This window comes from Candidozyma pseudohaemuli, assembly GCF_003013735.1.
Source record: "Candidozyma pseudohaemuli strain B12108 chromosome Unknown scaffold00001, whole genome shotgun sequence".
Taxonomy (NCBI): domain Eukaryota; kingdom Fungi; phylum Ascomycota; class Pichiomycetes; order Serinales; family Metschnikowiaceae; genus Candidozyma; species Candidozyma pseudohaemuli.
Window position 1 is genome coordinate 1,094,891 of NW_020194435.1, and position 25,820 is coordinate 1,120,710.

Here is a 25,820-nt window from a genome sequence, read left to right on the forward strand (position 1 = left end):
CATGTCACGAATAGATTTGATTCTAGTATATACAGCCGGCCACTAAAGCATTAGGTGTAATGATGATGGAAATGAAGACACTTAAAGGTTACCGGCTCTCTTCATGTGAACGTATGCAGTGATGAATGGGAAGGAGAAGAAGAAGCCGAAGACACCCCACCACTTGACACCGAATGGGATCTTGACGTTCTTCACCTTGAAAGGCAAGTTGGAGTAGACACCAGTGGCAGGCTCACCGAACACCTTGTTCATGGCTCTGGCAGAGGTCTGGAAATTTCTGGCTGGTCTGGCGGTTCTCAATCCCAATCTGGCGATCATTATTTCGTTGTGTGTGTTTTACTTGAGTTTTTCTAAAATCAAGCCATTCGCTGCTCATAGATGATAAACCCGTACACCCCCTCTCAGCGTAGCCTGAGGGTCGCACCACTCCAACGCTTCCACGGTATTACCGCGCTCCAATTGGCTGGTGCTGCACCCATTGCTCACAAATTTGTTGTACCACTTTTCCAGTGCAGCCTGTAGATAAGCGCCCATTGGTTCTCAATTTCAACAACCATCTTTCAATAAGAAACACATTACTACCAGCATGTCTGCCATCGCTCCAATCACCGGTACCTTGAGAAGAAAGATCATCTCCGATATCACCATCGGCTTTGGCTGTGGTTTCGTCTTGGCCGGTCTTTACTGGCAATACGAGCACAAGCCTTTGGTCCAGAAGAGAGAGGCCTTCTACGCCGAGTTGAAGGCCAAGAAAGAGGCTGAGGACTCTGTCTAAACAGCTCGGGAACAAAGCGTGCTCAGGTCATCGACTTATTCCATTCTTTTGCATCAATAAACGTTACACCATTTGAATGCCTGTAGTGCATCGGCTCATTGATTGGCCACGCTTATGAGCTTGTGGTTGCTCACAATTCCACTTGTTAAAACCAAGAGTGTCTTATTCTGTTTGGCTAATTTGCCTTGTAAGTACCGTAACACGGTGATCTCTCCCCTTGTGATGCCTCCCACGAATACTGCGAGAACATACTCTGGTCTGGAGTTCTTGGAAGCCTCGCTCTTGCGGTTATCCAGATCATCACAGATATTCTCATCGATTGTTTGGCCTCTGAACATGGCGTCCAAGTTGAGCTTCTCCCAATTTGGTCGACGGTATACGTTGTTCACGGGTTTGTACTTGAGGAAATCACGAAAGTAGAGCGCCTCGATAAGTCGAGCTATCAACAGCACACTCGCTGAAGGATATGCAAATGATGGGTTGGGGTAATCATAAAGAGTCTCGATGATAGGCTCCTCGCCCTCTTCTTCTAATGGATGTAGATTCCAAAATTTGCTGATAAGCGTGTACGTCGATTTGTAGACATCTTGACCGCCGGTTATACCCAAAGAGTTTATGTCATCATATGTCTTGTCAATAAGCGTATTGTCGTCTTTTCCATGGGTATCTGAGGTCGTTGTGGTAGTGGTTTCGATCTCCGATTTGCCAAATGTGAAGCCACTAAAAAAGTCAGTGCCCTTGTTGACTGCTTTGATAATTTTCAAATCACGCATCTTCCTGAAAGCAAATGCCGCTTCTAGACCAAAGTAGGAGTGGATCTGCTCTTCCACAAGCGTAAAATCTTTAGGCTTAAAGCCATCGTTGATCAACGAGATAAGTGCAGCGCAGCTCAAGGCCATCGACTCCGTGCATCCTTGATTAATCAAGTCCTGAAATTTGGCAATCTGCCTTTTGTAGTCGAGATTAAAAATCTCGTTTTGTAGTTCAAGCCACCATTCACGAATGTCATGCTTGAAATTGCCCTCCCTGTTGTTCTTTATCTTTTCAAGAATTGCTTCACTTAAAGCGGTGTGCTTTCTGACTAATTCTTGTTTCGAAGTCAAGTTGCCCAAGTTCTTCACAAGCTCCTTGATCTCCGAGATTTCCTGGAGATTGTCTTTGTTGCCAAGTTCCAGCTGAATGAAGCGTGCGAGTTTATTGAGCTTCATGCCAATAGAGGCGAAATTAAGGTCTTTGATGTTCTCGTACAATTCGTCATTGAGCTTGTCTCCCAGCTCTAAAACGTTGTTTAGTTCGTCCAGCGTACCAAACAAATCATCAAGTAGACCCAGGTAGTTCATGTGATCTAAAAGGAGCGGAAAGTAGTCTAGGTTTCTCTCAAGAATGACCAAGTCGGTATTGCCTCGAAGTTTGGAGGTGTAAAATTCTCTCTCATTAGGACTAAATCCCGATGCAAGGTACTCCGATAGCTTGTCGTTCATGAAAATGTTGGAAAGAGCCGCTGAATGGTCTCCTTTGGCAAATAAGTTCTTGAACTTTATGGTCTCGTTTGTTTTGGTGAAGTTGACGATCTGAACTAAGGCATCCGATAGAAGCGAAAGTTGTGGAATAGGATTTTCAAAGTACAGTTGAAGGCCACCCAATTCCATGTTGAGTGTAAGCACGAAGTCTTCGACACACAAGGGGAGGGTTTGCCAGTTCATTAAGCGAACGAAGGAGTTGATACGGATTGTATTCTGAGTCAAGTCGACATTTGTAGCATTTTTGAATAAGTCGTCTGGAGGAGATCCCAAAATCTTAACGAGCTCATAGTAAAAAGCACGACCGAGATCCTTCACGATGAGACTCACCTTCACTTTTTGACGACTGAGGTGCGGCCATATCTTGCTGAAAAGGTCGAGACTGACATGAGTATCCTCAAGCACAACAATCAAGCCACCGTATCCGGACACATATTGCAGCACGTCGTCCGACGAGGCTAATGTCTCGAGCCAGACCAATCTATCGAACTTGCCTCTGGACTTGAGCTCCAGAAAGGAGGTGAGGTAGTTCAACTCCTGGGAGAGCTTTCGGCTCAAAACAAATAAATTGTCTGATGTGTGTATCTTTCTCAATACATCAAAGAGATTTTCGGTGGTTTTTCGATTCAATGACGCCCCCAATTCATTGGGTGAGTTTGTCATGGTAGGTGGTGAGTGATAACAAGAGGTGCAGGAAAATCGCTACTAGTGAGTGGTTGCAAAAAGCGTATATCGTCTAAAGATGGGCCAGCTTTTCGAGCCCGTTGAAATGAACAAGACCTTCCTGAATGATGGTGGCTACGTGCTGGCCGGCCTCGTTGTACATCTCAGCCTCTAAAAGTACCCTGTTGTTGGTCAAGCGCACCGCCTTGAACCCAAAGGCTACCCATTGCGTGCAATCGAATTCGGAGTCGTGGAAGTAGATGACGTGGTCGAGCGAGACGGAGAAGTAGTGGCCCGTCTTGCTCAAATTGACCGTAGATATCCTCAACACTCTCGCGAGGCGGGTCAAAAAGAGCGAGTCCAGCAACACTCCAAGCCCGACAAACTGGAAAGCAGGGTCCTTGATTTTGAGCGACCCGTCGCCCAAACGAACAAAGAACGACATCTTGCGCTCTGTCACAGGCACGCGGTCCTCGTATCTCGTGTCCTCTAGCGACACAAACTGATGGGGGATTTTGTGGTAGATGTATCTGTTTGCAGAGCGCTTGTCTACTGGCATGTCTTCTTTGCGTTCTTCCAACAACCAGCGGGGGAGCGGAGTCTGGAAAGAGAATGGTTTGAGCTTCATTGGCTCAGCGTCTTCGCTTTCTGGATCGTATTCCTCTCCCTTGGCTGCAGCTTCCTTCTTCAACTTCTCCTGTCTCTCTTCGTAATCGTAGTATTCCCGCTCCGCCTGCTTGAACGAGTTCTTCCTGGTCAAGGAAATATTCGCAATGTATCTGATCAGCTTATCCTGCCACGCCTTGACACTGCGGTTGCAGAAGGTCTTTCCGTTGGAGACCTCCTCCACAGTCCATTTCACCTTCTGCTGGTCACTGACACTTTTCACGAAATGAGAGTGAAGCGAATGCGGCGTGAAACCTTCGGGGGCCGTCTTGATCGCAGCGAGAAGCGCCTGGCCCGCCAAATTGCCTCCATAAACACCTTTACTGTTTTTCTGGGGTTTGGTCAACTTGTGATTCAGAATGAAAACGTGAACGTCGCCCTCGGGCCGGCCCTCCTTGATGCCCAATGCCTCCTCGAAATTGGACATGTGCTCGGCGTAGACGTCTGAAAGTGGAATTTGCTGTGTTTTACTCATACATCCACCAGCAGACTTCCTTGTGGTATTTATCTCAGGCTGGGGAATTATGCCGGCTGGTGTACCGCGGTCCCGGCGGGGCAGAATGAAAGGACCGTTTTCATATGGAAGTGCACCGATAACAATGACGGCACGAGGCTGAAATTCGGATTTACTTAGTGGGCCACAGTGTGAGTTAAGCTTTTTCTGGTGACGAAAAGATCGTGAATTTGGTGCAACCGAGGTATGGATTAGTGGTGAGAAACGATCTCGAGTTGCGGCTCCGGAGCTAAGCACCGGAGAAGAACATCGGCAAGTACCCCGAGGACTTTGCCGTGATGCCGTGGGGTTTTCGAGATGAACGTGGGTTTGTGTTTTTTTAGTTTGTACATTTCGGCCATTGTAGTGGGAACACGTACCTGGAGATCGGGCACCGATGGAGAATATGTGTTTGTGGGTCGGCTGCGAAATGTGGGGTCTGACTTTTTCACTTGAGCCTCCTAAGGCTACAGGGCCAGCCTTCAGTGTGATAGTAAAAATTTGGAGCTTGTAAGGAGGGGAAGCAGGAGATATGATTTTTCACAGTTTGGCAAATTTTTCTCATCGCCAAATGTCCATTTCTGAAAAGCCTAGGTATGCGTATCGGCTAGATATTTTTTGTGTACCGATGGACCGTTGAGACAAAAGTGCTCCACAGAGTAAAAGAGAGACAAATTTTGTAAACCCTAGTATCTGCACCTACCCTCCTCACACACTATAAAGACAAACGCTTCCTCCCTGGTTTCAATTCTCAATCCGAACCTAGGAGACCATTGATGCAATCTATTCTTGATGCACTAGATACATCTTGCATCCTACAGATTCCGTCCTCACAGCTGGACCACTCTAGGCAGCAAGTGGCCCCCTGAGCCCACCAGTATAACCACTACATTCCTGAAATGTTGCTCATTCCATTCATCCCTTCCACCATTTTCCTCTAACCACTACATCTCACTTGCTCTTGATTATGCAAGATCTGGTTAGATCTCGATTGCGTTTTGATGCAAGTTGTGAGCGTGAGGCCCATTCATTCAAGGCTGCCTAGAACCGTCTTTTTTTTCTTAGTACGGTCATACCGATTTCGAGCGATTTCCCGGTCCCTTGTCATTGTATAGATCTCATGTATTGATATGTTAGCCCCTTGAGCTGAATCTGATCTTGCGTCCACGGGAAATGTGGTTTGCAGCCATCGATGTCGCTCTCACTACCCTACTATACAACAACTCCACGTAGAGTAATCTGCATAATTCGTAAAATAAATACACCCTAGAGCTTGTACGAAGCACCCTTCGATTTATCGGCAAGTGGAAGCGGCACATACGTAAGGGCTTCCTGGGTCACTGTGGCTATGTGCTTTCTGTTGCGACCATAGATACGCACCGCACACAATACCCTGTCGTTCGACAACCGCTCAAAGTTATAGTCCATGAACAAAAAGTCTGTAGGATCAAAGTCGTTGTCATGGAAGTAAACCGTGTGGTCCAATGAGACTCTGAAAAAATCAAGAGCACCTTTGGACATGAGAGGAATGCCAAGGGCTCTCACCATGGTGACCAAGAAGTACGAGTCGGACCCAAAAGTAAGATCAATGTGCCTCTGCTTTGCTGGGTTCTTAGCCAATTCGAGACGGTCATTGACCTTGAAAAAACCTCCGTATCTGCGGTAAGGAATCTCAAGAGAGAGCTCGTCCTCCTTTGGGTTGTTTCTCATAACCTCTGGGGGGAGAACAGTCAAGAGGTTACCATTGGTATGCTCAAAAGATGGAAGCTCATCAAGACGGTCCACGTACTTGTCAAACCAAGGGTGTGGGCTACTGGTGAACTCCAAGGGTACCTTTGTTCTAGGGTGGTACTTCTTCTGCTCGTCCAACTCAGCAAATTCCTTCTTCCTCTTGTCAATCAGGTTGTTTCTTGTGAAAGATGCGATCATAATGTAGCAAAGCTGGTTCGTGTGCAGCTGGTACGTCTTCACCAATCTGGAACAATAGTTCCGGCCCTGTGACGTCTTCTCTATTTCATATCTCATCTTGGACTCATTGCTTCCGGCCTTGAGGAAGTAGGAGTGGAAGGAGTGTGGAGAGAATTCAGGGTCGTCAATTGAGTCATAAGCGGCCAGCAAGCTCTGGGCAGCAAACTCGCCTCCATAAACTCCTCTAGCACCTTCTCTAAACAATTCCAACGGGTATTTTCCCTCGAACTCCGTGTCCAGCTTCTTCACCACGGAAAACTTCTCTTCTAAGCGACAAACGTTGTCGTTCGCGTAAAGCTCTTCAAGACCCATATGTCTAGTGTAAGTATATGTAAGATTTTTCCGACAGAAGTTCTGCTTTTTATATTTTCGAGATGCGTACTGGAGACCGAGGTTATCAGCTTCCTCATGCGCTTGAGGCTGGTGGTGCACGGGTGTGATGACAAAGTGTGGAGAGCTTCTATTAGAATTACTGAGATTTGCTGGATGTTTCCTGCGCGCTACATTGGTATTTCAGCCTTACTATTGTTCAATGTGCTAGATTACTGCTGGCTAAATTCTGTGCTTGTTCGGAACGCCAGGACGCATGTAGGTGAGTCCCTCTTGGATGACAGTGGCCACGCAATCGCCTTCTTTGTTGTAGAAGTAGCCACGGACTAAAGCTCTGTTATTCCGCAACACCTTGAACTGATAAGTCAAGGTCAACCAGTCCTTCACGATGTTGAAAGCTTTGAAGTCATCGCCATGGAAGTAAAGGTGATGGTCGAGCGACATTGCGTTGTAGTGGAAAATATGCAAGGCGTTCAATGTGACGTTCATGATATTCCTGGCATCCTTATCTTCGTCGAAACTCTCATACGGATTGTCCACGGTGGGGTTCCAATGAAGGTGCAAAACACGAGCCAACGTCGTCAACAACGCTGAATCTGAAATATCTGCCAACCCGACGTAGTTGTACTTGGGGTCTCTCATCTCATCTTTGCTTGGCTGTTGGAGCCCGCTCCACACAGTGATCCACCTTTCGGCGGCCCTCAAGTTGTCTTCCTCTGGGGTGAGGTTGTAGTCTACAAACTCCGGTGAGAATGCATTCCTGACAAAGTCGGTATGGGTGATCTTCCGAAGCTTGCTTGGATCAGGGTACTTCTTGAACAAGTGTGGAGGTGGATGCATGATGTTTAAGTCGCCCGAAGTCACCTTGGCGCCCTTCTTCTTGAGTGAACACAATGCCGTGTAGATAATCACATCCTTTTGGATCACCTTTATCTCCCTCATGCAAAAGGTCTTTCCGTCGTGCAACTTTGTCACCTTGAACGTGTAAGGAATCTTGTTGGACCCAGCCCTGATGAAATGAGAATGAAATGCGTGTGGAATGAAACCTGGAGCCGACTCCATGGCCACCAAAAGCGTCTGAGCACACGTATGGCCTCCGTAGACACCTCTAGCTCCGGCAATCGGAAGTCTCAACGGATGAGCACCGACCCAGGTGTTGTGGTTGACCTTGATTACACGGAATTCCTCCTCGAAATCGCCAGGCTCATTATCCAAATTAGACGGAGGAGCGAGTGACATTGAATGCTCCGTTTATGAGTTGTGGAGCGGTGCAAAGACGGCTATTTAAGAAAGCAGACAGACAAGGTCCGAGCACCCCGCACTGGTTTTTCGAGAGAGCGTTACGCAGCTTTAGAATCACGTGCAGGCGGCATGTGCGGTTACTTGGACCGAGATACTTCGATCTGAGTGTGGTGTTCGGCCCATAGAATAAACTTCTGCCGAGTTCGCCAAGCTCTCCTCAATGGCGAAGCTTGCTTTAATCCGACTTTATTTGTGTGGCTTAGTTTAGGAAAATTCAAGCACCGTGGTAGAGTTCGAGGCAAAATTAAGATGTGTAGTTCAACAATTTATATAGCCATAACTCTAGCTGAACTTGTTGTGAAAATCTTTGGAAATTTGACTTACCTCATCGGTTTGCAAACGGCGGGAATGCTGGAGGGCCGCAGTTCTCGAGGGAATCACGTTAGAGAGTGCGATTTCAGGTTCAACTTCTTGTGGCTTGGGTAAACTTTCGTCAACTGACGAGATCAATCCATTGATAATCAGGTAGCGTGGCGGGAGCACCAGCTTTTTGGTTTTCAGCTCGAAATGACGCTTCTTGAAGGCAAAGCCATCATCCCCATCATCATCAATTTGACCTGCTGCCAATGATTTGAGTCCTAGAAGCTGCCTCTGCTTTTCCGTAAGAGGTAAGTCAACGCATTGGTCCTGAGGCCATATAAGTCTCACGATGCTTATGACAATTGCGATTATAAAAACCCACTGGACGTGGCGAACATGGGGCCAAACTGTAGATATCCAACTTTGTTCGCTATCCACATAGCGGGCCCATGCCGCATGCTTTCGAAGTACTTGCGAGTACAGATGATTGAGCTGGTAAAGCTTGTAGAAGTACTCAACGAAGAGAAGGACAAGATGGAAGCCCACCAAACGAAAGATGTTGGTGCACATTGCTTTGAAGATCCTCTCCTTGTTGACTTGCCTGCTCAATGCAACCTTCATCACTGGACTCATCCACTCGCCTGAAGGTGCTTGTGTGGGTGCATCCTCGTCGTCGCTGAGCTCGTCGTCATCTCTGTTGTATGCTGGTTCTTGTTGTCTGATGATTTTGTTCTTTGCAGACTGTGCAGACTTAGGTGGAAGAAATTCCTGGGGAAGAATGTTTCTGTTATGATACAAGGGTTTGTAGAACACCTGTCCCTTGGGTTTGTGGTCGACTTCCAGGTTGAATAAATTATTCTCTTTCTGTTTACTGCTGAAGGGGATTCTGGCCCTAGATGCTTGGAGAGATGCTTCGGACAAGGGCAATAAATTGCTCATATCATTGAGCTGCGCAAATTGTGATGATCGGCTAAGCGGAGCATTTTGTTGTGCTTGTGGTTCACTTTGTTTGTGTGATTGTTGGTCTTCATTGATCTCATGTAGTACCAGGTTCACATTGGCATTCGGGAGGCGCTTGAGCGGAGTTGAGAACGACTCATTATTAATCCCGTCAATAAGAGAGCCCGTTCCAGAATAAAATCTCTCAGATTCTGGAGATCCAAACATATGGGAGCTGTATTTTGCTTTTGGTTGAAGACTGTTTGAGTGAGAGCGAGATGTCTGCTGCGCTATTTGCAGGAAAGGCCATGTAAGAAGGGCCGTGTATCAACAGTCAAGACTACAAAGAGGGTATTTTATAGGGATTTTTCTTTCATAATTGAAAATATCTATAGTGCAGCTACAGAAGCTCATTTTAAAAATAAATAACTGACGTCAACCTTTGCCAGCAGAGGTCGTCGTTTATGCAGAGAGATGGTTGCAAAATGGTTCACTTCAAAGGGTATAATCATCCCGAAATGGTTCAAACCCTTCAAAGTTTTCAATATCCCCGATTGGTACAATTGTTGGTCTTCCGTGAGCACATTGGGTGAAAAGGCGGCACTTGCTCAACTCACTCATCAAATGATGCATTTCCTCTAGTGTAAGCTGCTCTCCAAACTTGATGGCATCTTTGCACGACTTCGTAATCAATGAATCACGAATTGGGGTAGGAATTTGTTGGATTGCCATGAACCAGTCTTGTGAGGGGTTGATATCGGTGTTTCGTTGTTCTAGATCTGACACCCAGCCGATCATGAAAGACTTCAACGAAGAGGTATCTTTGGCTTTGGACATAAGAATCGCTGGAAGGTGCGTAACATGAACGCAGCTACCCTCAATGGTAAAACCAATGCCGTACTCCAGAAGATATTGCCGGTGCTTGCTGAAAATCTCCGAGTCTTCCCGATTTATGTCGAGAGAAAGCGGCTTATCGCACTTCACCCGCATGTCGATAAACGGATCTTGAATGTCTTTCAAGAAATCTCGAAGAATTTGCTCGTATCGGATACGTTCATCGCATGCGTGTTGGTCCACAATGTACAAAGTGGCCCGGTTCACAAAGAGGATGAATCTGGACGACACTTGGTTTACTATTTGATAATCGTCTAGGAAAATCTCATTTGTGATTTGGGAAAGCCTGGGAGAGTCAGGTGCCGATTCGGGGGATGCAGTTAACAGTGACAATGGAGAGTCTGTACCACATGACCTGGGTAGTCTGGCTCGTTTCCGTGGAGTTTGTGGGACGCTAATACCACCACTAAGTCGATATGATAGAGTTCGAATGATAGCACCTTGGATCGCCTTCGTAGCACGGCCATCGAAACTGTCATCTTGATCTTCACTCCTTAGGAGCACAATGAAAATTGGATAGCCTTTGACAGACTTCCCAAAATATCCCTTCACTGACGGGTACATAAATTTCAGGATGTAATTTGATATTCCTCTTCTTTCAGAGCCTCGTAGGCAGACGGATCTCCTGTTTAGGAACACGAACTGATGGCGACTGTTCTGAACAGGCTCCAGTGAGATGAACATTGTCACCTTTAATCCACCTTCAATTCCTTCAATGGTTTGAAAATCTCTTTTGCCAAAGAAAGCAGCGTAAGCATTGGTCAAGTCTCCACATTCACCGGTATCTGCGATCTTTTTGAAACCCTCCAGTCCATCGTTCACAGACAATCTCACCCTGGCATCAATTCTGTATGCTAATAGTTCGAATAACTTAATTCTAATGGACTCCATCATATTCTTGTGGTTCTGCATTGCAATTTCCCACCGCACGGGAGTAGAACCAAATAAACGAGTAGCCATAACGACTGTGCCATTAGTCGAATAGTTTGGCTTAAAGAACCTTTCAAGTGTCAGAACCTCTAGCTTGTTTTTACTTCTGAAGGACTTCTTGTTCCACTCTTTATCCTGTTTCCTCCTCGTCAGTATCACCACATTGGAGCAGCTACTCACCAAGGCGCTGAGCGATTCCCCACGAGCCAGATCACCCTTGGACAGAAAGTAAGAAGTCCCAACCACATCCAACTCCTCACTGGTCATGCCATGTCCGTCATCTTCAACACATAAACTCAACGTTCCTAGATGTAGCTTCACGTCGATGTGCTTAGCACCAGCGTCCATGGAGTTCTGGACTAGCGCTTGGACTGCACTTCCCGGTGACTCTATGACCGTGCCACCTCGTATCCTAGACGCTGTTTCCAGGTCTAGGCGTTTGATCATATTGACATTGATGGTAGTCTAAAGACTGTTGAGCGTAGTGCATACTTGCTCGGAGTCAAGGCAGACCGACCCCAGTCGGACCCCACAGATTTTCAGGAACCACCCTAAATTGGCATTTGTTTGTCAAGCCGAATCTAAACAAACTTTAGTCTTCGTCAATATATTCCTTCATTTAGGTCAATCAGTCCTGTCTGTGGCCAATCTACCACAGTCTCGGAGTTGGAGCGCATTTGAAGCCATCGCCTGCACGTCTGATGCAGCTTACTACAACGTCTTCTTCATGAAATCAGCCAGCCCGAGGGAAGACCACCTCCTGAAAAACTCAGACGTCTCTGCAGTAGAATCCCTTGTGGCAGGCTCCATCTCAGGCGCCGTGGCGAGGTATGTTCGGAGAATCCCGACCTATCAATTCATACTAACTTCAGGGCCATCACTGCTCCGTTGGACACCATCAAGATCAGACTACAGCTTCTGCTCACGCATGACAAGAATAGCACGATATCTCTGACGGTGAAGAAGCTCCTAAGGAGGGAGGGCGTCACAGCATTGTGGAAGGGTAACGTCCCTGCCGAGATCCTCTACGTCTTATACGGCGCATCTCAATTCACGTCATATTCTATGCTCAACAACGGCCTTCGTGACCTTCAGGAGTCATTTGGTTTCACAATGAGCCGACTGCTACATACCTTCACCGTGGGCTGTGGTGCTGGCTTGGCAAGTACCGTGTTGACATACCCTTTTGACATGCTTCGAACTAGACTAGCCGCCAGCGAGGCGAAACAGTTCTTGTCCATGTCAAAAGTCGCCAAGGATATCTACAGGGATAAAGGTGCTTTGGGTTTCTTTGCAGGTATCCGACCCTCCCTCCTTTCGATCGTTGCCTCTTCAGGCCTCTTCTTCTGGTCATATTCCCTTGCCAGAAGCACTACAGACAAAATCCACGAACAATTCGGATACCGCATTTGGGGTGTTGAAGCTGTCTGTGGCTTCATTGCAGGCTCCACAGCCAAGGCCATCACATTTCCCTTGGACACCTTACGAAAACGAATGCAAATCTCACACGAACGGAATGGCTTCAAGGTATTCAGAGCAAACTACAGAAATCACGGCTTATTCGGATTTTACCGTGGTTTCCTCGTGTCGCTCATGAAGACAGCGCCTACAAGTGCCATTTCAGTCTTCGTTTACGAGTACTCCATTAGCGCTACCAGAAAAGCCCGCGTCCTTCTTTAACCTAATACCCTTGCATAATGTTATAGACTGGTTCTACTGCTTAAATAGATAATCTCCATCATCCTCATCATCCTCGTCGTTTCCTTCCTCCTCGTCCTCCTCATCATCTGTATGATGGTACAAAAGACCATCGTGATCATTCATACCCTCCACGGATCTCGTAAACAGACTGGGCAGAATGTACTCCTTGTCCGTATCCGACACCGCTGAGTCAATGCCCTCCTGTGAGACATTTGCACTGTTGTCGTCCTTACGCACATATAGCGACAGTGAGTTCACTAACACGTTCCTAAACCTGTCGTTTTGGCTGTTCTCGAGCCGTCGGAGCGACAGAGATTGTATTTGGCTGTGTTCTTCTGGCGTGGTTAAACTCTCTGATCTTTCTCTTCTGCTAGGACTTTTTCGTAGCGACTCATTTGTTGATAAACTTCTCCTGTCATTCTGTTCCAGGTCATTGATAGTGAGCTGCTTGCGAATGTATTCGGGCAACACCTCACCCACCAATGATGCTCTACGGCTGGCTTTGACCGTCTGAGAGCTCACGGTTCTCGATGGATTTTCCAGTTCTGGGTGCTGAAGCTTCGCCTTATACTTCTTCAATGTCTTCTTGATGCTTCCCTTCGTGGGCTGTCTGTGAGGAACAGGGGTGTAGTCCTGATTTTCAAGATTCGTGACTCTGGAGTTAACGCTGAAGTTGCTGATCGTTGCCACAGCAGGCGTGCTGGCAGCGCCTCTATTTGCACTTTCACCCTGAGTAAGGTTCCTTATTTCAGTAGACAATCTGCGCTGCGTTCCTTCGTCGTTAGAAGGTAGAGGTTTGTAATTCTTCGAAAGCTCCTCGGGAACTAGATCATGAATGCTGTGGCCAACCTGCTGCGCTACTTTAAACTCCACGAGGTTGAGATCCTTTATTAGTTGGTCTACCTCCTGCTGCAAAGGTGACGTTGTATTTTGGTTCTGCCCTATGAGATACACGAGCTCTTTATCCTGTCCTAGACGTGTCTTTTCGACCACGTCCTTGAATATGCTTTCGTACGACGGTACCATTAAAGAAAAGGAGTGGTTCTGGGGACCAAGATTTCTACATTGTGCAGCGCGATAACAGTTGGGGTAGATGTGCGGCATTGAAAATACTCGAAACTCCGCTTACTATACAGACTAATGAGAGTAGAGAGCACGTACTTCCTCGAGAATTGTAGGATACCACCTTTCAGCCACATCTTGATGCGACTTGATCCGGTTCCGGAAAACGGCATGTCCCACAGCGTGCTGGGAAAGATCAGGCGTGAATTGGAAACCAACATCCACACCCCAGTCCTCAATAGCCTTGTCCCGCTCGTCTCTAAGTTTGAGCACTTCGTCTGGAAGGTTCTCAACAGCCAGTTTTCTCGAGTCGAGGTCAATGGTCTGGAAGAATGGAATCGAGATACGGGTTCCTGACCCTGCAGCAGGGTTGAGCACACGATGAATCGTAGCCTTGCATACACCGTTTGTGATGGCCTCGAGAGTTTGCCCCGCGTTAACGACAAGACTATGGGGAATGTTGTCCACTGTAATCCACTTGCCCTGGAAGTTTTGCACTTGAAGAGAGTTCTGGTGTTCAGTGGCCTGGTAGATGTAGGTGAGTAAGTCGGAGTCACGGTGTGGACCGACGCCTTGACCAGTTTCGGGCAAATCATCCAATGCTTGTGACTTGACTCCTTGGAGCTGGTCGGAGTCGGGGTACGCAACAAGCTTCATCTTACACTGCTGATTCTCCTTGAAGTACCCATCCAACGCCTCGGGAGCAAGTCCAATTGCTTCGCAAGCAAGCTTTCTGAATGTAGTGCTGAGTTGGGTCATCTTCTCGATGTAGGTTGTAATGACTTTCCTGAAACCAGGGATGTGCTGCTCGTCTGGCCACAAATTGGGCCCTTCAATGTTCCTGTAAATCGGGTCTCCCTCTTTTGGAGCAGGCAACTCAGTGGCCAAATCAATTTGCTCACGCCAATCAGTCTGTGAAGCTGTGATCTCATTTGCCAATCTCGTGTAGCCCAAGAAGTGTGGAGAGTGAATCATCTCGCAATCCCGCTTGACTTCATCTGGTAAAGCAAAGAAACGAATCAGCTGATTCTTGATATCCTCGAAATCTTGTCTTGAAGGGCCATACTTCTCATAATTCACTAGGAGCAAAAACCCCACATTGATGAGCGAATTGCGAAGTTCTGCTAGGAATTCCGGCTTTGTTGCTGGATCAAATGCTTTCTCCAAGTCAAGAACCAGAATCAGACGGAAAGACATCTTTGACAAGCAATGTCCGAAAAATTTTGTTTTTGGGTCACTTCATTTTCAAAGAGCCACAATTAAGTCATTAGAAGCGCACGTGACGCTTATCTCGGGATGTAAGGTTGCCGCGACTGCAGATGTTTGGCTGCAAAAACGATACTACGGGCATTCATTAAGTTTGACCCTAGTCATCCTTCTTCGCATCGGTAGTGTCAGTGACAACATCTTGCTTCAGTTCATCCTTCGCCTCATTAGCTTCTCCTTTCGTCTCAGCTTCAGTCTCAGTTCCAGCCTGCTCTTTCTCTTTCAGATCATCCGTGTGCTCTTCCTTCGGCTCTTCTTTGGATACTTCCTTGGGCTCTTCCTTCGCTTCTCCCTTGGTTTCCTCCTTGGTTTCATCCTTGGCTTCGCTTTCACTTTGATTTGACTCCATACCCTCTTTTGTTTCATTCACCTCTTGATTCAGCTCATGGTTTACTTTTTCAGAATCATCCTTGGGATTGGTTTCGTTTTCTCCCCCAATCTTATCGACAGTCATGTCTTTTTCCTCTGAAGTTTCCGTTAACTTGTCCTCTGTGGCCAGTGGTTCTTCCGACTTCTCTTGGACTGCGCCAACTGCATTCTTCAGAGACTTGTCCAATTGATCCTCCTCCGGTTTCGTTGCATTTGTAGATTGCTCAGTCTCGCCGCTTATGTTGGAGGTATCTGCGGTTTTCTTAGATGCTTCATCAGATTGAGGCTGTGGAGTGTTCTCATTTGTCTCTTCCTTGGTGGTACTCTCCGGAGCAGAACTTACCCCATTTTTATCAGACTTGCCATTGACTTCTAGAGATTTTCTTGCTGCCTCGGCTCTCTCTCCCTCGATATTGTTTCTCATGATCTCCTCCATCCTTGCGTCTTCAACAGTAGGAAGAGCATTGACATTCTCCCAAATGACTTGACCTGAGTTGCCGTACCCTGGAAGCTCTCCAAGCTTCACTCTGAAATAGTCAATATCCTTAAGAAGCGAGTGTTTTTCATTAAAGTCTTTGAACTGCGGGAGTTCAGTGCAAAAACAATGCAAAAGCAACTTCTTGTAGTTATCGAAGATTTGCAGTAAAATGAGGGAGCATTCGGTTTCGCGCATATACTTCGAGAGTACCTTTGCGACTGTGCTGGTCTCTTTCACTAAAGTCTCCATAAATTGATGACATTGTTGACCAGGTTTGAGTGGTTCTGACCAGTCAATCTTCACAATGGAGTTACAATGATTCATCGTACGATCCTTCATGATCAGGACGAGCTTGGTAAAAAGCTCGTTCTCGTGGTCTTTGTAGTTTGAAATGATCTTAGCAAATGTGAGGTCCTCGCCTTGTTGATTTAGCTCAGTCTCTTCCTCTTGATTTTTAAAAACATGCTGAACGGCACTAAGGAAGGCGTGATCGAATTCAATTGTTTGGATGCAAAGAGCGAGATGCTTTGTAGTGATATGCTTAAGGCCTGCTGTTCTTGTGGCACCAGCATTCAAGATAGCCTGTGAAATTCTTGAGTTCATTACCTTGAAGAAAGTCAAAACATTGGCCTTGATTGTGGGTGCCCTGGATGTGAAGATCGATGAGATAACAATGTAGTCCCTAATGTTCTTGACAACATCGAGAATAAGCTTGGGCACCATATACTCATCGTCGCCGATTTTGAGCTTGGTTCTCTGAGAGACACTTTGTTGCTTGCCTTCATCTGATGAGGTATCCTTTTCATAAAAGACTAGTAGGTTAGACCAATGCTTGCCATTGGAACCTTTCTGACCGTCTGTTTCGTGGTACTTACTGTATTCAAGCACCTCATCCAAATAACTTTGAGCAATGGCTAAAGCATCCGAATTAGTAAACTCCTTCCAGGTCTCTTTATCACAATTGGCGACAAAGCGTTTGATGGAGCTCAGATGGAAGCGATGTATGTAGTAGCCGACATGGTTTTTGACCCAGTCATTGAAAGAACTTCCAGGACCAGTTGCATTGTAGCCAGGATTGATGAACTCGCACTCCAGTAGGTATGCTGAAGAATAGGAGAAGAGCTTGAGGTATTCCTCAATCGAAGAGTCACAAAGTTGCTCCAGACGCACGTTCGAAATCTTTACCAAACGAACCTGAGTCAATTCGATTGCTCTGTTAATTGCATTCGTAATGTCCAAAGACATGACATCAAGTGTGTCATTCGAGGAGAGCGAAGAGAGCGACAAATCCAATAAAAGCTTCTGATGAATAGTGAGTCTTCGTAAGCATTCAGACAAGCTGGCAAAGATGGTCTTCATCATAAGAACATACTCTTCGTGTGAAAGACCTTTGATATTTGATGATAAAGAATTGCTTGCCATAGCTGTCGATTCGGCAGTCTGAGATGCATCAGGTGGTACTGAAGAGTCTCTGGACTCAGGATTTGACAGAGCTTCAAGTTGCATAGGATCAAGTTTGCTCAGGGCCAGCGGTAAATGCGCTCTGATGATCGCTTTGACTTCTGTGATGATCTTATTCTGGTAATCGCCAAACGCTTCAACCAAGTGACTCGACTTGTATAGATTTTTGATGAAGATAATTAGCTGTTCCTTGACTTCTGTAGGAACTTTTGTGTATGAAGTATTCAGCGAGGTGCCAAATGTTTTGCTAGAATCAATTGAGATATAGATACGATTCATAGTATCCTTTGGTGTAACCAGATTGTAATGGGACCTGAGATCCTCTAGAAGCAAATTCACGAACGACTCGATGTAACCCTTGCTGCATGCCAGCTTCAACTGATTCAATTTGTTCTTGATTGAAGTAAGGGCAGGAACTCTAGTAAGATCGACTAATGGATAATCAAACGAAGGATAAAGTTTGAAGGTGTCAGGATCAGGATAGTCCTCACGAGTGGTACCGTTGATGAGATGCTCGATAGTTAATATACTATCAAGACATTCGCTGTGCCTACCTTCCGAGAACATCTTTTCAGCCTTTTGAAACCAGCTCACCACCTCCTTCAACTGAAGGACAGATGATTCGAGGTGGCACACATTTTGGCGTTCGTCGAGCAAATCCAAAATCTTCAAGCCACATTTGGCTTGGTCTTCCTCTATGCTTCCAAGCTTTGTTTGTATGTTGTGGAATTGATCGATGCATTCTGCTGACTGGGCCTTGATGCTTTGAATTTCTCCCAAGGTGCTGAAGAAAGAGTCCGATGTTTTGGAAATCTCCTGAATAAGCTCCACCTCCACTCTATCTAAATATTGAGAGAGCTTTTCCTGGACCTCTGTGTTATGTACAATGTGGGTGCTATCATGGGAGTCTGGATCAGGCAATATCTGAGAGTTCTCCATCACTTGGCGAAAGATTCTTGGGTCGTCTAGGTGGAAGTCGGGATTCTCGAACACTGATGGTATTTGCGAATCTTCATCATCTATGTGGTCGGAGGAATGATCAGGTGTGGATCCTCCAAGCTTACTCAAAACGTCCTCAGTTAAATGCCGATTGGTCTGCTCGAAGCTTTTGTAGTCTGCGATCATGTCCTTGACTAACTCTTGGCTCATTCTCTTTGATGACACCTTATGCTTGAGCGATTGGAGCTGGATCTGTGGGATATCTTTTGACGTAGGCTTGGTTAAGTTGTAGATTGTGTTTGCACCGCCATTGACCAGAAGGTAGGTCTTCAACGGCTTGTTCAGCTTGACTCTGGCCACATCAGAAGCCAGGGTGAGTTCAAAGATTGAGTTGGGCCCCAACGGCAGGAATGCATCTGGAGCAGCCTCCTCCTCACCCAGACCAAATTTGAGTATGTTAAAGGCCAGAATAATGCTGTCTTCACCGGTAGACCCACGGAAGTTCAGGTACACCGATTCAGTTGGAGGCTTTCTAGCCAGTTCTGTGGACCGCTCACTTGCCACGTCTTCATTGATGTTGACAGTGGTATCCATGGATGCACGTGCCGACGGAGTAGCGTGGTCTCCGTCGAGTGACATGGTGTGGCTAGGTTTAAAGAAGGGTGTTGTTGGCTCTTGGACACTTGATATGTCGGTACAGGAAGGCATGCGCTAACCCACCAGGTGGCATCCAGAGAAGGTTGGTTTATGGAGCGAGATTTGAAGTTTGGGTAAATTTTCAAGGCGAAGTAAGCAAAATCTTTGATTTTATATTTTTATTTTTTGATATTGTCGTGTATTCACGTTTTGGTTGTCTTTTGGTATGCATAGTCCGATATGGAGTAATGCTGCGAAAAGGTGCAACCGATTTATGGGCGAAGTGAAAACGTCTACACTACGTAGAAATGGTGAAATGTTCGAGAAATTTTATAATTTTTCTCCGCCAAGCCAAATAAGAGTTGTTTTGTCAAATATCATTGAAATTTGCTCAAATCAACAGAAGAGTCAATTTTGGAACCCAATTTGGCTTGCAGTCGAGAACCATCAAAGGAAACAAATCGGTCTGAAACAACCTTAGGGGAGACAAAGGCCTGGTTTTGATATCCCACAAAAGGTAAATCATCAATTGGTCTCGATTATACCTAAAATAAATGACAAAAACTTTGTGGTACCAGTGGAACTGACGCCATGGTCACGTGCGCTCGGATGGTGCTTCCAGAAGTATGCGAGCCTTACAAATCACTTCTTCACTTCAACTTCTTCATGTCTGAACCCGCCAAAACTGAAAACAAGCCTAAGCCATGTTGCGTTTGCTTAGACGAAAAGAAGACTCGTGACGAGTGCCTTCTTTTCAACGGACAGGAGTCCGGAAAGTGTGATGAGTTGATCCAGAAGTACAAGACTTGTATGAAAGGCTACGGCTTTGAAACAAACTAGATTCCCAAAAGATCCTTTATTCCTGTAAATATAAATGCCTAGTGTATATAGCAAGGGTCTGACCCAATAGAAGAAAAACAGAAGTTATGCTAAGTTGTAGACCCATAGCGAGTGTTTTGATCTGCCTGAAGTGACCGTTTTGGCAAAAGGTTGTCACCTTCCCTCTCCAAGTCAGCACTGGTGGCGATCTCCCCGTCACCTCTATGACGCCGAGCGTTGGTTCTATAAATGACCTGATTTTGAATGAAGTTGTCGATCAAGATCAATTGCAAGCAGTTCATGAAGATAGGCACCACGAACATCACAATGAAAATCTCAAATTCATTGGGATACTCGTCGAGCCATGCAAGAAGAATCTTGCTTGTGATCCATAGGAGTTGCGTCTCGAAGCACTCCACAAGACCATACAAGATGAACTTTGTCGCCATCAACGCACTGAAGTAGATACCAAGCTGCTTGATGTACGCCCGTCTGCTAGGATTGTGTGGATCTGGACCGTATTGACCAGAGTCGATCTGTGTCATGTGGAGGTGGGTCTTGCAAAACCAGTTGAAGCACCGGAAGACTAGATAAAGAATGTACACGCCAATGGTGCAATCGAACACAATGCTTAGGAAGTACCAATCGCAAGGATCTCCGCTGTCGTCCTCAACCGCTTTGACCAAATCTTCTGGCAGTGTCTTGATAATCGATAGTAGAACGTTGAAGACGTGAACACCAAAAGCTCCAATAACCTGTTTAGAAACATCAAAAATCCAGACTGGCCAGCTTCTTCTGACTGGATACTCATAGAATCGCTTGATGAGAAGTGACAGAAGGCAAAGGAGACCTAAAAATGCCTGAGTAATGAGGGAAAAGGTTCCCACTAACTCACATTTGCCATCGGAGTCATCATTGGAGTGGGACCTTGTCACCTGTGATTCTATGAAGAGCGTGCTTGCCAAAAAGCCAGCAAGCGATGTTGCACCCGGAAGTGTGAACATAAGTTGTGGATTCTAAGAAAAAAGTTGAATAAATAAGATCTGTGGATTGGTGGGGTTTTAGTCACAAAAACCTGGAGCAAGCTAGTGATGCTAGATGCATACACTGCGTGGTGTACAGGTGCACCCACATGGCTGCAAAAACGTATAGTCTAAAATCTGAGACATGTAGTTCATCTTGTATATTCGTAAGCGATAAAATGAGCACCGTGCCGGTGCATGGAATACCAATCTATTCTTTCTTTAGCTGCTATTTTTGTTCCAGCTTCCAAGGAAACTTGCCACACCCAGCCCCTTACCTCGCCTTTGATTATTGGATTCATCGGAGTCTGACGACGAGACGTTGAGGCCATTCTCACCAGCAACTTTATACAACGAGGAATAGCTATCAGGACTCTTCGCGCCTTCGGATGGTGGCCGAGCATCTTCAACCTCGGAGTCAGAGTCAGAGTCGGACTCAAGCACAAATCCACCTCTAGATGGCTGTTTCACGATCGGTGGAGATGCCTTTCCCAGAAATGCATTCTCAGATGTGGTGTGAGGGGGCAATGGCGATGCCTTTCTCTGAAGTGGAGGCAGCGTGGCTCCTTCACCTCTCCGGGTTTTGTCCGCTGCATCTGGCTCTAACTGTTGTGTTGCATTATTCGGCGTTGGGTTGAAGAACATGTCCGATAAGGCGCTTGGCTCTTCAGACCTGGACTCTGTCTTCGAGAGTCCGCCAGCTCCCGAGAAGAATTGGCCAGAAAGCGAACTCGAAGAATGTGGCTGTTTCAGCAAGCTTGTCGAAGAATACCTTGGGTTGATCTCGGAAATGTGACCCTCCAGAGGCTCATCGGACTTGTTAATATGTTCAGGATAGTTGGACTCGTCCTGCTTGTTTTCTGTTGCAGTCATACCACCGCCAAACACCAGCTGTGCAAGCGACGAGCTCGAGTTGCGTGCGCTGATAGAGAGTCCTTCTTCCTCGCTATCGCTGTCAGAGCTCGAGTCACTCCCATCTAAAGAGAATGGATTTGGCTTTGGTTTATTGGTGGGTGCAGCGGAGTCATCAAGTGAAGAAATGGGCAATTTTTCTGAGTTTGGGTTGTTGTTGTCATGACCACAATTGATGACATCAAGAGGGGCATTATCAAAGTTGCGGATATCCTCGTTTTCGATGATCTCATAATCGAAGTTGGATCCCAATGCAATATTTTCTGGCACGTCGACCACGTCGGGAGCCCTGTCTCTCCCGCCCGAGCCATAAATGGCGTGGTTGGGATCCACCTGATAAACTGTATTGTAATCGTAGTGGTAGTCGTAGCCTCTATTACTGAAATTGCCCACATTATGCGATAAACTGGATGTGTATGGGTTCTCATCATCACTCTCCTCGTCAGAAGTACCGTAGTTCAATGTTGTGGAAGGAAGTAACTCAATCGTGCTGTAGCGTTTGAGGGTCGAGGGGTGTGGTGTATCCTTTCTCTCAAGTTTATTATCCTCTCTCTTGTACAAGCCGGGATGGTGGCTGGCACTTGAAGACGAGGGCACCTTCAAGAAGAAACCTCCCTCTTCGTCATCATCATCATCATCATCGTCATCGTCCTCACCTTCGGAGTCCAATGAGTGCATGTCGGTATCTTCATAATAGCTTTCACTGCCTAGATTGTAGTCCCCATCCTCCTCCTCTTCACCATCATCTTCAGAATCAGCATAATAGCTTGTAGGTGCTGATGGGTCAGAAATGGCCATGCATTGGCGGACTTCGCCGTTAAACCTAACATGGCGGTCCTGTTTTGGAGGCTTCTCTGAATGAGCAAAGGAAGATCGTAAGGGGGATGCATGGGCGTCGTGTTGCGGTGAGGCAAGTCTCTCTAAGCCGTACTGGGAGGCCTCAGAGTGGTCGGAGGCATGCGAGGCGGTGGCTTCAAGTTCCGGCAAATCGGCACTTGAGTTGTTCTGGGAGTTATTTTGGGAGAAGTTCTTGTACTGTGAGTTCAACTTGGCGGAAATGGCGTTATAGTCAAAGTACTCTGGCGGCCTCTCTGACACACCGGCCTTGACGGCAGCTTCTCGCCTAGCCTGATGCTCAGCTTCTTCACGACGGCTTTGCTCTTGGTCAGCACGAGCCGATGCAATTTCAAGCTTCCGCAAGTTCAGGTGGCTGATCATCATGTCTTCCACGGTACGCTTTTTGAGGATTGGTTTGGGGCCCGACGTTCTGCGGGCAATGGCGACATCGCCGGCCACGGCATTGGTGGCTGTTTCAGATGCTGGGCGGGATTCATCTCCGTGGTCGTGGTCATCATCGTCGAGAATGGGTCCGTAGAGCCAGGTGACATCGCTCTCCTTAGACCAGTTGACTGCTTCCGGACTGATGGTCTTGAGGTTGGAGCGCCGCTGAGCCCACGTTCGCCAACTGGCGTTCTCCAAACGAGCCGCATTGGCAACACTCTTTCTACGAGAGATAACATACCTCCATGACTTGCTGATGTCGGCCACATCCCACTGGTGCGAGAGGTAGTCCACATGTCTGGAAGGCTCGGCAGAGACGTCAGTGTCGTCGTGAGGAATGAGTTCCGGGCTGGTAAGGAACGGTGGCGTTGGCGTAGTGGTGGATGCTGCCGTTGGAGACTGGGGGTTGTTGGACTCCGAAGGGGCATCGGTGTTGACTCTGAGTCCCGTGCTCTTCCCATCCTGAGACGATTCCTCGTCCTTGCCAGCATTATCCAGCTCCTTTGCTTCTGCCTGGGCCTCGATCTTCTTCTCTTGCTCACTTGGGTCGATGAATTCGTCTAAGAGTCCGAGCGAACGGGTCCGTTTTAGCTTAAACGTGGTGTTTTGAAAATGGTCGTCGTCCTCGGCGTCCACGTGCTGAGACGTGGTTGCACCTCCTGTGAAAACCTCTCCCTGATTGGACATGACGTTAGGTGCTTTGCTGGACTGACTGGGAGGGGCAGGCGCTGGTATGGTTGGTTACTGGTTGGTGGTTGCGGCAACCGGTTTTGGTGTAGTTGCGCCTGTAAAGAACAGAAATGGGAATATGGTGGATGCAACAGCGCCTTCAGTAGCTGTAGTAACTTCACAGCGGGGGCAAATGATAAAGGTTGTGGATTAGAGACACCTGGGGGTGAAAAACGTGAGCGAGACTTGAGCTCCCTGGGTATAGGTTTACTGCACAAAGGCCCGTGCACCACGCCTTGGCCCAACCACCGATGTGTATTAGAGGTTGGGCAGGGGAGCGGTATAGATTGATTTTATTAAGGAAGAAAGAGAAGTGACGACAAACTAGACTGAAACTTATCTATTCACATTGCTCTATATGCCCTGATGGCGGGTAATGCCGTGTAGTCTTTAGTATGCTCGGTTACCTTCAGACAGGCCTGACTGGGATATCTGGGGCAGACCGTTTTTGCCCACCTTCCAGCGCCATCCTGCAGGACGCCGTTTGAGGACATGTTTTGGCGATCTTGTTGAAACAAACCGTGTTTTTTATAGATATGGCCATAATTCTGGTCGTGGACAGCACGGCTATTATTGCCCCCATGGAATTATGCGTCCTAATATCGGAATATCTTCAAGCGAGAGCAACCGGTGCGCGCCGCTTGTCTGGCGGAATGGGTGCAAAAGTTCCAAAGATCGGCACCTGAGAGTTTAAGGTGGGGGTGATTTGTGGGTTGATTTTGCCTGAGTGCGGAAAGATTTAGAATTCTTCATCCCTTACCATAGTCATGATTTCTCATCCTGTTCCACTGGTATGAACCTAGAACTCGGCTCTCGGAGCCCGGGCCGACCGCACGGAATAACCAAAAGTGGCCTCTTACCCATCACGCAATTGAACCTTGGCGTACGGATAAAATGAGCTTCCGTTAACTCACATTACCCTCAGCCTTCATTGCCTCCTTCTCTTCCTTCATTTTCTTGTATTTGGCAACCACTTCATCGTGAGTACGCTTTCTCTCGTTGTAGGCAAGCTGTTTCCGGTGGCGTCTGCTGGACTCATGGATCTTCCAGTTTGTCTCTCCCACAGCCACAAGCGGACGCCCCTCCAGATCCTTGCATACCGAACACTCAAAGTGTTTCCAATTGGCACTGCTCTCTTTGAGCTTGTTACTCTTGAAGGACTCGAAAAACTCGGATGTAGGTAAAAGCTGCTTCAAATGCTCTGGTGCCTCAGGCTCTGTTACTTTGGACGGACCAGATTCCAAAAACTGTTGCGCTATTCTCACTCCTCTATCGCCCACCAAGCTTCCCCAATTGCTCAAGTCTGTGGCATCTAGAAGGTACATTTTCCCTCCATACATGTAATGAAAGCGAGCCTCCTTGTGAAGCTCAACGCCCAACATCTTAATGATCCATTTGACCTGATACTTTGCATATTGCCGGGTCCGGATCTTCATTCTTTCAACTCCCTCCGCAAAGAGCTTGGGGTCAGTTTCACCACTTTGAAGCCAGGGCAAGAACTCCTTGAAACCAATAACCTGTAGAATGCTTCGACTGCAGTCAGGCTCCGGGTCCTGTTGCTTATAGAAATCGTAAAGTTCCTGGATTTCCTGCAATGCACCTTCTTCCATCATCTTGTCTACACGAACATCGAGTCGGTGCAGCAAAACCTCCCTGTCGCAGTGAAGCCATAAAAGTAGGGTGTTATAGTTGAGACAGGAGTCTTCAAACTCATCGAGTTTCTGCTCTCGATAAACGTCACTGGCTTTTTCTCCAGTTGTCAAGTAGATCTCCAAGGCTCGTCTGATCTTTCTCTGGTCCACAGGATGAAACTTTCCTGCAATCACCGGGTCAACCTCTTGAAGCTTCTTGAAGGTTTCTTCAACCGGTCCATCAAGTAATGCTTGCTCGTCCGCAGTGAGATCTCGTAGTTTGGCACTTTCTTCCTTATCCCCAGCAGTTTTGTTCTTGAACAAAAGCTTTTGAAGGTAGTAAAATGTACCACCAATAATGATCGGCGTCTTTCCGCGTGCATGGATGTCTTTGATAGCAGCATTAGCTTCTTCTCCAAACCTGTGAATGAAGTACTCTTCTCCCCAGTTCACATGGTCCATTACATGATGGGCAATTCCCTCTCGTTCCTCAAGAGGGTGCTTGTTTGTAATAAGTGGAGCCCTCTTATACACTTGCATGGAGTCGGCATTGATGACTTCGCCGTTTATTCTCTTCGCTAGTTCTATACTCAACTATACTGTTAGATGCGCTGGGTGATGCTTCACGTAACACGTACCTGCGATTTTCCCACACCAGTGGTACCAACGATGGCGATGACGTTCTTCTTGGGCTTGCTCATGATACAATTTTTCATATACCGTAGATACCTCAA

The 25,820-nt window shown here is 46.9% G+C and overlaps 11 protein-coding genes across 11 annotated transcripts; 1 reads left to right on the top strand and 10 right to left on the bottom strand.

The window, feature by feature from the left end:
- Positions 1-870: 870 nt before the first annotated feature.
- VPS33 (tethering complex ATP-binding subunit) lies at positions 871-2,958 on the bottom strand (the record flags this gene model as incomplete). The annotated part of the gene is made up of 1 exon (XM_024855929.1): positions 871-2,958. One exon carries the CDS (start codon positions 2,956-2,958, stop codon positions 871-873), a length of 2,088 nt encoding a protein of 695 aa, XP_024715528.1.
- Positions 2,959-3,031: 73 nt separating this feature from the next.
- C7M61_000488 (acyl-CoA thioesterase II) lies at positions 3,032-4,051 on the bottom strand (the record flags this gene model as incomplete). Its single annotated transcript, XM_024855930.1, has 1 exon — positions 3,032-4,051. One exon carries the CDS (start codon positions 4,049-4,051, stop codon positions 3,032-3,034), a length of 1,020 nt encoding a protein of 339 aa, XP_024715529.1.
- Positions 4,052-5,383: 1,332 nt separating this feature from the next.
- C7M61_000489 (acyl-CoA thioesterase II) lies at positions 5,384-6,397 on the bottom strand (the record flags this gene model as incomplete). Its single annotated transcript, XM_024855931.1, has 1 exon — positions 5,384-6,397. The coding sequence occupies one exon, from the start codon at positions 6,395-6,397 to the stop codon at positions 5,384-5,386; it is 1,014 nt and encodes a 337-aa protein (XP_024715530.1).
- A 240-nt stretch (positions 6,398-6,637) lies between these two features.
- C7M61_000490 (uncharacterized protein) lies at positions 6,638-7,654 on the bottom strand (the record flags this gene model as incomplete). The annotated part of the gene is made up of 1 exon (XM_024855932.1): positions 6,638-7,654. One exon carries the CDS (start codon positions 7,652-7,654, stop codon positions 6,638-6,640), a length of 1,017 nt encoding a protein of 338 aa, XP_024715531.1.
- Positions 7,655-7,999: 345 nt separating this feature from the next.
- On the bottom strand, positions 8,000-11,128 carry C7M61_000491 (uncharacterized protein; the record flags this gene model as incomplete). Its single annotated transcript, XM_024855933.1, has 2 exons — positions 8,000-9,191; positions 9,486-11,128. 2 exons carry the CDS (start codon positions 11,126-11,128, stop codon positions 8,000-8,002), a joined length of 2,835 nt encoding a protein of 944 aa, XP_024715532.1.
- A 379-nt stretch (positions 11,129-11,507) lies between these two features.
- On the top strand, positions 11,508-12,460 carry C7M61_000492 (thiamine transporter; the record flags this gene model as incomplete). Its single annotated transcript, XM_024855934.1, has 2 exons — positions 11,508-11,608; positions 11,653-12,460. The coding sequence occupies 2 exons, from the start codon at positions 11,508-11,510 to the stop codon at positions 12,458-12,460; spliced, it is 909 nt and encodes a 302-aa protein (XP_024715533.1).
- Positions 12,461-12,493: 33 nt separating this feature from the next.
- On the bottom strand, positions 12,494-13,507 carry C7M61_000493 (uncharacterized protein; the record flags this gene model as incomplete). Its single annotated transcript, XM_024855935.1, has 1 exon — positions 12,494-13,507. The coding sequence occupies one exon, from the start codon at positions 13,505-13,507 to the stop codon at positions 12,494-12,496; it is 1,014 nt and encodes a 337-aa protein (XP_024715534.1).
- Positions 13,508-13,618: 111 nt separating this feature from the next.
- On the bottom strand, positions 13,619-14,740 carry C7M61_000494 (uncharacterized protein; the record flags this gene model as incomplete). The annotated part of the gene is made up of 1 exon (XM_024855936.1): positions 13,619-14,740. One exon carries the CDS (start codon positions 14,738-14,740, stop codon positions 13,619-13,621), a length of 1,122 nt encoding a protein of 373 aa, XP_024715535.1.
- A 169-nt stretch (positions 14,741-14,909) lies between these two features.
- On the bottom strand, positions 14,910-18,695 carry C7M61_000495 (uncharacterized protein; the record flags this gene model as incomplete). Its single annotated transcript, XM_024855937.1, has 1 exon — positions 14,910-18,695. The coding sequence occupies one exon, from the start codon at positions 18,693-18,695 to the stop codon at positions 14,910-14,912; it is 3,786 nt and encodes a 1,261-aa protein (XP_024715536.1).
- Positions 18,696-19,621: 926 nt separating this feature from the next.
- On the bottom strand, positions 19,622-20,515 carry C7M61_000496 (uncharacterized protein; the record flags this gene model as incomplete). The annotated part of the gene is made up of 1 exon (XM_024855938.1): positions 19,622-20,515. One exon carries the CDS (start codon positions 20,513-20,515, stop codon positions 19,622-19,624), a length of 894 nt encoding a protein of 297 aa, XP_024715537.1.
- Positions 20,516-20,755: 240 nt separating this feature from the next.
- On the bottom strand, positions 20,756-25,787 carry C7M61_000497 (tRNA dimethylallyltransferase; the record flags this gene model as incomplete). Its single annotated transcript, XM_024855939.1, has 3 exons — positions 20,756-23,454; positions 24,375-25,680; positions 25,725-25,787. The coding sequence occupies 3 exons, from the start codon at positions 25,785-25,787 to the stop codon at positions 20,756-20,758; spliced, it is 4,068 nt and encodes a 1,355-aa protein (XP_024715538.1).
- Positions 25,788-25,820: the final 33 nt, after the last annotated feature.